Here is a 13,317-nt window from a genome sequence, read left to right as displayed (position 1 = left end):
CAGGAGCCCTGCAAAAACCCCGCAGCTTCGGCAATCAGGTGATCGAGGAACTTCAAGTGGAAGGTCACATAAAATTGAAAGAAAACAAAGGAGATAATAAAACAATAATTTAGTGATATGATTTGTGAAATAATGAGCTTAAATTATTGCATGTGAATCCGATTTTCAGTACTTACCTTTGAATTGGTGTTGATAGAATCACTGAGATCCTTTCTGTTTAGGAAAAACGAATAAGTGGAGCATGAATCACATGTTGGCTAATAAATGGCCAGTAGCATGAAAATTTCAAATTTGTTGTCATTGTTTCAAACATACAGCAGCGACACATTATATAAGGGTTTGTCTTTTTTTCGGGGGGGTAAATGTTTCCTTATCTTTGCCCTCCTGCAGAGCCAGCGGCAGCGTTTTCCAGCGCTGACAGAATGAGTGCGATGACAGGTTAAGAATGATTAATGATGATTGTAGTTATGATGGTTTTGGGGAAAGAGTATGGAGTGAATATCCGCTGGAAGTGTGCTCTTGAGTGAAACATGTGGGTGGCTCTTAAAAGAGCTTTTTGACGAGTTTGAAATGATTTGATGGACTTTTTGTGTGTTTTGTTGGCAGCGAGCTTGTTAGTTTTGGCCGCTTTCTTGGTCGCCTTCTTCGGGCTGTTTGGAGGTTTCTTAGCTTTCTTCGGTGTTGTCTTGATTGCTTGGGGCTTCTTGGTGGCTGCTGGCTTCCTGACAGCGGCGGCGGCAGCGGTCTGGTCCAGATTTGTTGCTCGGCTTTGCGGCCTTCTTCTACGGTGCTTTCGCCGATGCGGCTGTGGCGGGTGCAGCTGTGGCGGCGGGCGCAGCTGGGGCGACCTCTGCCGTCTTGTTGTCCAACAGCTCCTGTCAACGACTCGGATTAGAATGATACACAGTTCCCTGCTAAGACATTAATTTATACCCACCGTGAGACCCTTGGAGACTCAACCCAGCCCGCCGCGCTCTGCTGCTGCAGGAATACAGGAGCCACTTGTGTTTTCTCTGTAGCATTAAATCTGTAAAATACACGTTTGGTGGAAGTAGTAAAGCGTAAAATCGAATCGAAGTGATAGCGTAGGAGTTTCTCTTCATGTGGAATCCATGTAAAGCTTAAGATTTTTCTCCATTTTGTTTTAAAGCGTTTAAAGCTCTCCCATCTGCCGCCGCTCGGTGTCTTTTCTCCGTGATTTCTCTCCTAAATGTTTTAAAATCCAGCAGAAGCCCAATTAAACGACTTTGACAGCGAGACGACAGGTTTGTTCAGAGATACGGTGCAAAAACATTCAACTCTTGACTGTATTTTTTCGTTCAGCAGCAGTTTTTTCGGCATCTACAAACACACGCATGTTGGTGGAGGCCACCGGCTGAGTTACGTCCTGCGACAGTGTGTGTGTGTGTCATCTGTTTACCCCCGTTTGTCCCTTTAATTCATAATAGAATCAGACGTGAATCGTAGTTCTGACAGTCTGAAATGTGTCAGGCAGATAATCAATGACTGCAGTACAACAAAGGAGATAATAAAACAATCATTTAGTGATATGATTTGTGAAATAATGAGCTTAAATCATTGCATGTGAATCCGATTTTCAGAACTTACCCATGAATTGGTGTTGTCGCCACTTGATCGAATCACTGAGATCCTTTCTGTTTAGGTAAAACGAATAAGCTGAGCATGAATCACAGTCATATGTTGGCTAATAAATGGCCAGTAGCATGATAAGGGATTCAACGCCGTAACTCCGCTTCTGGTCCAGCTGAAGCCGTTTGACTGATGAGGCAGCAGGCGGAGCAGGTGATACTGATTGCGTTAGCCTGACCTGTGCACGAGCAGCACGCCGCTTCTGATCGGTGAGCTCGGCAGGTATGTGTAAAATAGTGGACCCAGCAGATCCTGGCTCAGTCAGGAGCCCTGCAAAAACCCCGCAGCTTCGGCAATCAGGTGATCGAGGAACTTCAAGTGGAAGGTCACATAAAATTGAAAGAAAACAAAGGAGATAATAAAACAATAATTTAGTGATATGATTTGTGAAATAATGAGCTTAAATTATTGCATGTGAATCCGATTTTCAGTACTTACCTTTGAATTGGTGTTGATAGAATCACTGAGATCCTTTCTGTTTAGGAAAAACGAATAAGTGGAGCATGAATCACATGTTGGCTAATAAATGGCCAGTAGCATGAAAATTTCAAATTTGTTGTCATTGTTTCAAACATACAGCAGCGACACATTATATAAGGGTTTGTCTTTTTTTCGGGGGGGTAAATGTTTCCTTATCTTTGCCCTCCTGCAGAGCCAGCGGCAGCGTTTTCCAGCGCTGACAGAATGAGTGCGATGACAGGTTAACAATGACTAATGATGATTGTAGTTATGATGGTTTTGGAGAAAGAGTATGGAGTGAATATCCGCTGGAAGTGTGCTCTTGAGTGAAACATGTGGGTGGCTCTTAAAAGAGCTTTTTGACGAGTTTGAAATGATTTGATGGACTTTTTGTGTGTTTTGTTGGCAGCGAGCTTGTTAGTTTTGGCCGCCTTCTTCGGGCTGTTTGAAGGTTTCTTAGCTTTCTTCGGTGTTGTCTTGACTGCTTGGGGCTTCTTGGTGGCTGCTGGCTTCTTGACAGCGGCGGCGGCAGCGGTCTGGTCCAGATTTGTTGCTCGGCTTTGCGGCCTTCTTCTACGGTGCTTTCGCCGGTGCGGCTGTGGCGGCGGATGCAGCTGGAGCGGCGGGTGCAGCTGTGGCGGCGGGCGCAGCTGGGGCGACCTCTGCCGTCTTGTTGTCCAACAGCTCCTGTCAACGACTCGGATTAGAATGATACACAGTTCCCTGCTAAGACATTAATTTATACCCACCGTGAGACCCTTGGAGACTCAACCCAGCCCGCCGCGCTCTGCTGCTGCAGGAATACAGGAGCCACTTGTGTTTTCTCTGTAGCATTAAATCTGTAAAATACACGTTTGGTGGAAGTAGTAAAGCGTAAAATCGAATCGAAGTGATAGCGTAGGAGTTTCTCTTCATGTGGAATCCATGTAAAGCTTAAGATTTTTCTCCATTTTGTTTTAAAGCGTTTAAAGCTCTCCCATCTGCCGCCGCTCGGTGTCTTTTCTCCGTGATTTCTCTCCTAAATGTTTTAAAATCCAGCAGAAGCCCAATTAAACGACTTTGACAGCGAGACGACAGGTTTGTTCAGAGATACGGTGCAAAAACATTCAACTCTTGACTGTATTTTTTCGTTCAACAGCAGTTTTTTCGGCATCTACAAACACACGCATGTTGGTGGAGGCCACCGGCTGAGTTACGTCCTGCGACAGTGTGTGTGTGTGTGTGTGTGTGTGTGTGTCATCTGTTTACCCCCGTTTGTCCCTTTAATTCATAATAGAATCAGACGTGAATCGTAGTTCTGACAGTCTGAAATGTGTCAGGCAGATAATCAATGACTGCAGTACAACAAAGGAGATAATAAAACAATCATTTAGTGATATGATTTGTGAAATAATGAGCTTAAATTATTGCATGTGAATCCGATTTTCAGTACTTACCTTTGAATTGGTGTTGATAGAATCACTGAGATCCTTTCTGTTTAGGAAAAACGAATAAGTGGAGCATGAATCACATGTTGGCTAATAAATGGCCAGTAGCATGAAAATTTCAAATTTGTTGTCATTGTTTCAAACATACAGCAGCGACACATTATATAAGGGTTTGTCTTTTTTTCGGGGGGGTAAATGTTTCCTTATCTTTGCCCTCCTGCAGAGCCAGCGGCAGCGTTTTCCAGCGCTGACAGAATGAGTGCGATGACAGGTTAACAATGACTAATGATGATTGTAGTTATGATGGTTTTTGGGAAAGAGTATGGAGTGAATATCCGCTGGAAGTGTGCTCTTGAGTGAAATATGTGGGTGGCTCTTAAAAGAGCTTTTTGACGAGTTTGAAATGATTTGATGGACTTTTTGTGTGTTTTGTTGGCAGCGAGCTTGTTAGTTTTGGCCGCTTTCTTGGTCGCCTTCTTCGGGCTGTTTGGAGGTTTCTTAGCTTTCTTCGGTGTTGTCTTGACTGCTTGGGGCTTCTTGGTGGCTGCTGGCTTCCTGACAGCGGCGGCGGCAGCGGTCTGGTCCAGATTTGTTGCTCGGCTTTGCGGCCTTCTTCTACGGTGCTTTCGCCGATGCGGCTGTGGCGGCGGATGCAGCTGGAGCGGCGGGTGCAGCTGTGGCCAGTGGCGGTTCTAGACCAATTTCACTGAGGGGGCCTGGCTGGGGCCAGGGGTTTTGATAGAGGGGCACATTAAACCCGCAGCAAAAAAGACAAAGATTCGAAATCTTGTTTGACTTTTTATTTTAATAAAACTTGTTAAACCACTGATAAGAGGCTGCCCTACTATTACAGCAACTGTATTCTGCGGTTTTGGTGATTCCGGGCAAACCGGTCAACAAATGAGTCGAGACTCAGTGCTTTTGCCCTCCTCGACTCGATGCTAAGGACACCCAGATTGCTTAAGCAGTTTTTGAAGCCAACTGGTGAGTCAAAGACTGTGTCTTGGCTATTAGGAGGGCTAAAATGTCTGCAAGCGTAACAATACGCAGAGTCCAACTGTTTGGAATATTCAAGCCAGGGGTGGATGTGGTACCAGGCTGCCTTGAAGCTCCTCCTCCTGTCCCCCATCAGGGTCCTTGGAAAAATCTTTAGGTCCGGCTGCATTGGTGGGTCTTGTTTACCTTTGCTGATGTCTGTGGAGAAAGATAAACCGAACATATGTAGTCAAACATAAATTCTGCATGGACACAGCATATAGACTAAACTGCTATACTTAACACTGCTTAGGCACTCAGACACACACAATTGTCTAAACTGTATTTATTTATTAATGCTATTTATCAATTGTATGAATTAATTCATTTTTTATTGCATTCAGTAAATATAAATTAATATATTCTAAAGCCTGACCAGGGACACAAAACATAGTGTTCTTTTCAACATCACATACCTGATGGTCCAGTGCTTGTAGATGCACAAATATTTTCTGTCTGTGTCTCACACTCCGCCTCTATCTCAGTCTCAGCTTCCTCACCCTCAGGATCTTCATCTGTCTCTCTCTGCTGCTCTGGGCCCTCTCTCTGAAAATCAACGTCTCCCATGTCCCCTGACTCTCCTTCTGTGGCGCTCTCAACTTGCTCCTCTTCAGCTCTCTCACCACCATCATCTGACTCTGTCTCAATGTCTGCACCATTCTGTGTCTTTTTCTTGTAGAAATAGGACGTAATGTCCTTTTTTCTCTTCATTTTTCACTACAGACAAAAAGCAATTAAGAGGAATTACACTTCAGCAATCCTACCATTGCGGGCTTGCTTGGTTTTGTGTTGTGATAACGTACGTTAAGAATAGTAACTAACGTTAGCTAGAACCATACAATCAACTTAAGCTGACATTAACACCTGGTGTTCTGGCAGGATGCTATTATAATTCATAAAGTTAGCAAACAACATTTCTTTACCAGAAGTCTTACCTTGACAGTGTAAGTTCGTTCGTCGTTGTTCGTTGTAATCTTCCGACTGCTTCAGGCTCGTGTTATGGTTCGCGCTCGTTTTTTAAATGGTGCAGCGCACTAAAAGGTCCGACTAGAATGTTAAGCCACGCACGTTAGTTCTACCTTCGACGTCGGCGACTCGGCGCTACTGAATAATCTACTTTCGGAGGGGGGGCCACAGGGGGGTCCAGAATCAGTGCTACAGGGGCACTGGCCCCTGCTGGCCCCTCCCCAGAACCGCCACAGGCTGTGGCGGCGGGCGCAGCTGGGGCGACCTCTGCCGTCTTGTTGTCCAACAGCTCCTGTCAACGACTCGGATTAGAATGATACACAGTTCCCTGCTAAGACATTAATTTATACCCACCGTGAGACCCTTGGAGACTCAACCCAGCCCGCCGCGCTCTGCTGCTGCAGGAATACAGGAGCCACTTGTGTTTTCTCTGTAGCATTAAATCTGTAAAATACACGTTTGGTGGAAGTAGTAAAGCGTAAAATCGAATCGAAGTGATAGCGTAGGAGTTTCTCTTCATGTGGAATCCATGTAAAGCTTAAGATTTTTCTCCATTTTGTTTTAAAGCGTTTAAAGCTCTCCCATCTGCCGCCGCTCGGTGTCTTTTCTCCGTGATTTCTCTCCTAAATGTTTTAAAATCCAGCAGAAGCCCAATTAAACGACTTTGACAGCGAGACGACAGGTTTGTTCAGAGATACGGTGCAAAAACATTCAACTCTTGACTGTGTTTTTTCGTTCAACAGCAGTTTTTTCGGCATCTACAAACACACGCATGTTGGTGGAGGCCACCGGCTGAGCTACTTCCTGCGACAGTGTGTGTGTGTGTGTGTGTGTGTGTCATCTGTTTACCCCCGTTTTTCCCTTTAATTCATAATAGAATCAGACGTGAATCGTAGTTCTGACAGTCTGAAATGTGTCAGGCAGATAATCAATGGCTGCAGTACAACAAAGGAGATAATAAAACAATCATTTAGTGATATGATTTGTGAAATAATGAGCTTAAATCATTGCATGTGAATCCGATTTTCAGAACTTACCCATGAATTGGTGTTGTCGCCACTTGATCGAATCACTGAGATCCTTTCTGTTTAGGTAAAACGAATAAGCTGAGCATGAATCACAGTCATATGTTGGCTAATAAATGGCCAGTAGCATGATAAGGGATTCAACGCCGTAACTCCGCTTCTGGTCCAGCTGAAGCCGTTTGACTGATGAGGCAGCAGGCGGAGCAGGTGATACTGATTGCGTTAGCCTGACCTGTGCACGAGCAGCACGCCGCTTCTGATCGGTGAGCTCGGCAGGTATGTGTAAAATAGTGGACCCAGCAGATCCTGGCTCAGTCAGGAGCCCTGCAAAAACCCCGCAGCTTCGGCAATCAGGTGATCGAGGAACTTCAAGTGGAAGGTCACATAAAATTGAAAGAAAACAAAGGAGATAATAAAACAATAATTTAGTGATATGATTTGTGAAATAATGAGCTTAAATTATTGCATGTGAATCCGATTTTCAGTACTTACCTTTGAATTGGTGTTGATAGAATCACTGAGATCCTTTCTGTTTAGGAAAAACGAATAAGTGGAGCATGAATCACATGTTGGCTAATAAATGGCCAGTAGCATGAAAATTTCAAATTTGTTGTCATTGTTTCAAACATACAGCAGCGACACATTATATAAGGGTTTGTCTTTTTTTCGGGGGGGTAAATGTTTCCTTATCTTTGCCCTCCTGCAGAGCCAGCGGCTGCGTTTTCCAGCGCTGACAGAATGAGTGCGATGACAGGTTAACAATGACTAATGATGATTGTAGTTATGATGGTTTTGGGGAAAGAGTATGGAGTGAATATCCGCTGGAAGTGTGCTCTTGAGTGAAACATGTGGGTGGCTCTTAAAAGAGCTTTTTGACGAGTTTGAAATGATTTGATGGACTTTTTGTGTGTTTTGTTGGCAGCAAGCTTGTTAGTTTTGGCCGCTTTCTTGGTCGCCTTCTTCGGGCTGTTTGGAGGTTTCTTAGCTTTCTTCGGTGTTGTCTTGACTGCTTGGGGCTTCTTGGTGGCTGCTGGCTTCTTGACAGCGGCGGCGGCAGCGGTCTGGTCCAGATTTGTTGCTCGGCTTTGCGGCCTTCTTCTACGGGGCTTACGCCGATGCGGCTGTGACGGCGGATGCAGCTGGAGCGGCGGGTGCAGCTGTGGCGGCGGGCGCAGCTGGGGCGACCTCTGCCGTCTTGTTGTCCAACAGCTCCTGTCAACGACTCGGATTAGAATGATACACAGTTCCCTGCTAAGACATTAATTTATACCCACCGTGAGACCCTTGGAGACTCAACCCAGCCCGCCGCGCTCTGCTGCTGCAGGAATACAGGAGCCACTTGTGTTTTCTCTGTAGCATTAAATCTGTAAAATACACGTTTGGTGGAAGTAGTAAAGCGTAAAATCGAATCGAAGTGATAGCGTAGGAGTTTCTCTTCATGTGGAATCCATGTAAAGCTTAAGATTTTTCTCCATTTTGTTTTAAAGCGTTTAAAGCTCTCCCATCTGCCGCCGCTCGGTGTCTTTTCTCCGTGATTTCTCTCCTAAATGTTTTAAAATCCAGCAGAAGCCCAATTAAACGACTTTGACAGCGAGACGACAGGTTTGTTCAGAGATACGGTGCAAAAACATTCAACTCTTGACTGTATTTTTTCGTTCAACAGCAGTTTTTTCGGCATCTACAAACACACGCATGTTGGTGGAGGCCACCGGCTGAGTTACGTCCTGCGACAGTGTGTGTGTGTGTGTGTGTGTGTCATCTGTTTACCCCCGTTTTTCCCCTTTAATTCATAATAGAATCAGACGTGAATCGTAGTTCTGACAGTCTGAAATGTGTCAGGCAGATAATCAATGACTGCAGTACAACAAAGGAGATAATAAAACAATCATTTAGTGATATGATTTGTGAAATAATGAGCTTAAATCATTGCATGTGAATCCGATTTTCAGAACTTACCCATGAATTGGTGTTGTCGCCACTTGATCGAATCACTGAGATCCTTTCTGTTTAGGTAAAACGAATAAGCTGAGCATGAATCACAGTCATATGTTGGCTAATAAATGGCCAGTAGCATGATAAGGGATTCAACGCCGTAACTCCGCTTCTGGTCCAGCTGAAGCCGTTTGACTGATGAGGCAGCAGGCGGAGCAGGTGATACTGATTGCGTTAGCCTGACCTGTGCACGAGCAGCACGCCGCTTCTGATCGGTGAGCTCGGCAGGTATGTGTAAAATAGTGGACCCAGCAGATCCTGGCTCAGTCAGGAGCCCTGCAAAAACCCCGCAGCTTCGGCAATCAGGTGATCGAGGAACTTCAAGTGGAAGGTCACATAAAATTGAAAGAAAACAAAGGAGATAATAAAACAATAATTTAGTGATATGATTTGTGAAATAATGAGCTTAAATTATTGCATGTGAATCCGATTTTCAGTACTTACCTTTGAATTGGTGTTGATCGAATCACTGAGATCCTTTCTGTTTAGGAAAAACGAATAAGTGGAGCATGAATCACATGTTGGCTAATAAATGGCCAGTAGCATGAAAATTTCAAATTTGTTGTCATTGTTTCAAACATACAGCAGCGACACATTATATAAGGGTTTGTCTTTTTTTCGGGGGGGTAAATGTTTCCTTATCTTTGCCCTCCTGCAGAGCCAGCGGCAGCGTTTTCCAGCGCTGACAGAATGAGTGCGATGACAGGTTAACAATGACTAATGATGATTGTAGTTATGATGGTTTTGGGGAAAGAGTATGGAGTGAATATCCGCTGGAAGTGTGCTCTTGAGTGAAACATGTGGGTGGCTCTTAAAAGAGCTTTTTGACGAGTTTGAAATGATTTGATGGACTTTTTTGTGTGTTTTGTTGGCAGCGAGCTTGTTAGTTTTGGCCGCTTTCTTGGTCGCCTTCTTCGGGCTGTTTGGAGGTTTCTTAGCTTTCTTCGGTGTTGTCTTGACTGCTTGGGGCTTCTTGGTGGCTGCTGGCTTCCTGACAGCGGCGGCGGCGGCAGCGGTCTGGTCCAGATTTGTTGCTCGGCTTTGCGGCCTTCTTCTACGGTGCTTTCGCCGGTGCGGCTGGGGCGGCTGTGGCGGCGGATGCAGCTGGAGCGGCGGGTGCAGCTGTGGCGGCGGGCGCAGCTGGGGCGACCTCTGCCGTCTTGTTGTCCAACAGCTCCTGTCAACGACTCGGATTAGAATGATACACAGTTCCCTGCTAAGACATTAATTTATACCCACCGTGAGACCCTTGGAGACTCAACCCAGCCCGCCGCGCTCTGCTGCTGCAGGAATACAGGAGCCACTTGTGTTTTCTCTGTAGCATTAAATCTGTAAAATACACGTTTGCTGGAAGTAGTAAAGCGTAAAATCGAATCGAAGTGATAGCGTAGGAGTTTCTCTTCATGTGGAATCCATGTAAAGCTTAAGATTTTTCTCCATTTTGTTTTAAAGCGTTTAAAGCTCTCCCATCTGCCGCCGCTCGGTGTCTTTTCTCCGTGATTTCTCTCCTAAATGTTTTAAAATCCAGCAGAAGCCCAATTAAACGACTTTGACAGCGAGACGACAGGTTTGTTCAGAGATACGGTGCAAAAACATTCAACTCTTGACTGTGTTTTTTCGTTCAACAGCAGTTTTTTCGGCATCTACAAACACACGCATGTTGGTGGAGGCCACCGGCTGAGTTACGTCCTGCGACAGTGTGTGTGTGTGTGTGTGTGTGTGTGTGTCATCTGTTTACCCCCGTTTGTCCCTTTAATTCATAATAGAATCAGACGTGAATCGTAGTTCTGACAGTCTGAAATGTGTCAGGCAGATAATCAATGACTGCAGTACAACAAAGGAGATAATAAAACAATCATTTAGTGATATGATTTGTGAAATAATGAGCTTAAATTATTGCATGTGAATCCGATTTTCAGTACTTACCTTTGAATTGGTGTTGATAGAATCACTGAGATCCTTTCTGTTTAGGAAAAACGAATAAGTGGAGCATGAATCACATGTTGGCTAATAAATGGCCAGTAGCATGAAAATTTCAAATTTGTTGTCATTGTTTCAAACATACAGCAGCGACACATTATATAAGGGTTTGTCTTTTTTTCGGGGGGGTAAATGTTTCCTTATCTTTGCCCTCCTGCAGAGCCAGCGGCAGCGTTTTCCAGCGCTGACAGAATGAGTGCGATGACAGGTTAACAATGACTAATGATGATTGTAGTTATGATGGTTTTTGGGAAAGAGTATGGAGTGAATATCCGCTGGAAGTGTGCTCTTGAGTGAAATATGTGGGTGGCTCTTAAAAGAGCTTTTTGACGAGTTTGAAATGATTTGATGGACTTTTTGTGTGTTTTGTTGGCAGCGAGCTTGTTAGTTTTGGCCGCTTTCTTGGTCGCCTTCTTCGGGCTGTTTGGAGGTTTCTTAGCTTTCTTCGGTGTTGTCTTGACTGCTTGGGGCTTCTTGGTGGCTGCTGGCTTCCTGACAGCGGCGGCGGCAGCGGTCTGGTCCAGATTTGTTGCTCGGCTTTGCGGCCTTCTTCTACGGTGCTTTCGCCGATGCGGCTGTGGCGGCGGATGCAGCTGGAGCGGCGGGTGCAGCTGTGGCCAGTGGCGGTTCTAGACCAATTTCACTGAGGGGGCCTGGCTGGGGCCAGGGGTTTTGATAGAGGGGCACATTAAACCCGCAGCAAAAAAGACAAAGATTCGAAATCTTGTTTGACTTTTTATTTTAATAAAACTTGTTAAACCACTGATAAGAGGCTGCCCTACTATTACAGCAACTGTATTCTGCGGTTTTGGTGATTCCGGGCAAACCGGTCAACAAATGAGTCGAGACTCAGTGCTTTTGCCCTCCTCGACTCGATGCTAAGGACACCCAGATTGCTTAAGCAGTTTTTGAAGCCAACTGGTGAGTCAAAGACTGTGTCTTGGCTATTAGGAGGGCTAAAATGTCTGCAAGCGTAACAATACGCAGAGTCCAACTGTTTGGAATATTCAAGCCAGGGGTGGATGTGGTACCAGGCTGCCTTGAAGCTCCTCCTCCTGTCCCCCATCAGGGTCCTTGGAAAAATCTTTAGGTCCGGCTGCATTGGTGGGTCTTGTTTACCTTTGCTGATGTCTGTGGAGAAAGATAAACCGAACATATGTAGTCAAACATAAATTCTGCATGGACACAGCATATAGACTAAACTGCTATACTTAACACTGCTTAGGCACTCAGACACACACAATTGTCTAAACTGTATTTATTTATTAATGCTATTTATCAATTGTATGAATTAATTCATTTTTTATTGCATTCAGTAAATATAAATTAATATATTCTAAAGCCTGACCAGGGACACAAAACATAGTGTTCTTTTCAACATCACATACCTGATGGTCCAGTGCTTGTAGATGCACAAATATTTTCTGTCTGTGTCTCACACTCCGCCTCTATCTCAGTCTCAGCTTCCTCACCCTCAGGATCTTCATCTGTCTCTCTCTGCTGCTCTGGGCCCTCTCTCTGAAAATCAACGTCTCCCATGTCCCCTGACTCTCCTTCTGTGGCGCTCTCAACTTGCTCCTCTTCAGCTCTCTCACCACCATCATCTGACTCTGTCTCAATGTCTGCACCATTCTGTGTCTTTTTCTTGTAGAAATAGGACGTAATGTCCTTTTTTCTCTTCATTTTTCACTACAGACAAAAAGCAATTAAGAGGAATTACACTTCAGCAATCCTACCATTGCGGGCTTGCTTGGTTTTGTGTTGTGATAACGTACGTTAAGAATAGTAACTAACGTTAGCTAGAACCATACAATCAACTTAAGCTGACATTAACACCTGGTGTTCTGGCAGGATGCTATTATAATTCATAAAGTTAGCAAACAACATTTCTTTACCAGAAGTCTTACCTTGACAGTGTAAGTTCGTTCGTCGTTGTTCGTTGTAATCTTCCGACTGCTTCAGGCTCGTGTTATGGTTCGCGCTCGTTTTTTAAATGGTGCAGCGCACTAAAAGGTCCGACTAGAATGTTAAGCCACGCACGTTAGTTCTACCTTCGACGTCGGCGACTCGGCGCTACTGAATAATCTACTTTCGGAGGGGGGGCCACAGGGGGGTCCAGAATCAGTGCTACAGGGGCACTGGCCCCTGCTGGCCCCTCCCCAGAACCGCCACAGGCTGTGGCGGCGGGCGCAGCTGGGGCGACCTCTGCCGTCTTGTTGTCCAACAGCTCCTGTCAACGACTCGGATTAGAATGATACACAGTTCCCTGCTAAGACATTAATTTATACCCACCGTGAGACCCTTGGAGACTCAACCCAGCCCGCCGCGCTCTGCTGCTGCAGGAATACAGGAGCCACTTGTGTTTTCTCTGTAGCATTAAATCTGTAAAATACACGTTTGGTGGAAGTAGTAAAGCGTAAAATCGAATCGAAGTGATAGCGTAGGAGTTTCTCTTCATGTGGAATCCATGTAAAGCTTAAGATTTTTCTCCATTTTGTTTTAAAGCGTTTAAAGCTCTCCCATCTGCCGCCGCTCGGTGTCTTTTCTCCGTGATTTCTCTCCTAAATGTTTTAAAATCCAGCAGAAGCCCAATTAAACGACTTTGACAGCGAGACGACAGGTTTGTTCAGAGATACGGTGCAAAAACATTCAACTCTTGACTGTCTTTTTTCGTTCAACAGCAGTTTTTTCGGCATCTACAAACACACGCATGTTGGTGGAGGCCACCGGCTGAGCTACTTCCTGCGACAGTGTGTGTGTGTGTGTGTGTGTGTGTGTCATCT

The 13,317-nt window shown here is 45.1% G+C and overlaps 2 protein-coding genes across 2 annotated transcripts; both read right to left on the bottom strand.

Moving 5' to 3' along the window:
- Positions 1 to 4,383: 4,383 nt before the first annotated feature.
- On the bottom strand, positions 4,384 to 5,655 carry LOC121192122. Its single transcript, XM_041053688.1, has 3 exons — positions 5,507 to 5,655; positions 4,988 to 5,288; positions 4,384 to 4,730 (listed from the first exon to the last, which is right to left on the bottom strand). The coding sequence occupies exons 2-3, from the start codon at positions 5,280 to 5,282 to the stop codon at positions 4,384 to 4,386; spliced, it is 642 nt and encodes a 213-aa protein (XP_040909622.1). The 5' UTR covers positions 5,283 to 5,288; positions 5,507 to 5,655.
- A 5,663-nt stretch (positions 5,656 to 11,318) lies between these two features.
- On the bottom strand, positions 11,319 to 12,590 carry LOC121192121. Its single transcript, XM_041053687.1, has 3 exons — positions 12,442 to 12,590; positions 11,923 to 12,223; positions 11,319 to 11,665 (listed from the first exon to the last, which is right to left on the bottom strand). Exons 2-3 carry the CDS (start codon positions 12,215 to 12,217, stop codon positions 11,319 to 11,321), a joined length of 642 nt encoding a protein of 213 aa, XP_040909621.1. The 5' UTR covers positions 12,218 to 12,223; positions 12,442 to 12,590.
- Positions 12,591 to 13,317: the final 727 nt, after the last annotated feature.

The sequence above is a fragment of the Toxotes jaculatrix genome, chromosome 13, assembly GCF_017976425.1.
Source record: "Toxotes jaculatrix isolate fToxJac2 chromosome 13, fToxJac2.pri, whole genome shotgun sequence".
Lineage (NCBI taxonomy): Eukaryota > Metazoa > Chordata > Actinopteri > Toxotidae > Toxotes > Toxotes jaculatrix.
The sequence above is the reverse complement of the archived record's forward strand: the minus strand, read 5'-3'. Positions and strand labels throughout refer to the sequence as shown.

Excerpts from the sequence above, each read along its gene's own strand:
- LOC121192122 (XM_041053688.1), bottom strand. The coding sequence starts at position 5,282 with ATGAAGAGAAAAAAGGACATTACGTCCTATTTCTACAAGAAAAAGACA. Across the intron at positions 4,731-4,987 it reads TACAAGCACTGGACCATCAG|ACATCAGCAAAGGTAAACAA; the intron begins GTATGTGATGTT and ends CTTTCTCCACAG.
- LOC121192121 (XM_041053687.1), bottom strand. The coding sequence starts at position 12,217 with ATGAAGAGAAAAAAGGACATTACGTCCTATTTCTACAAGAAAAAGACA. Across the intron at positions 11,666-11,922 it reads TACAAGCACTGGACCATCAG|ACATCAGCAAAGGTAAACAA; the intron begins GTATGTGATGTT and ends CTTTCTCCACAG.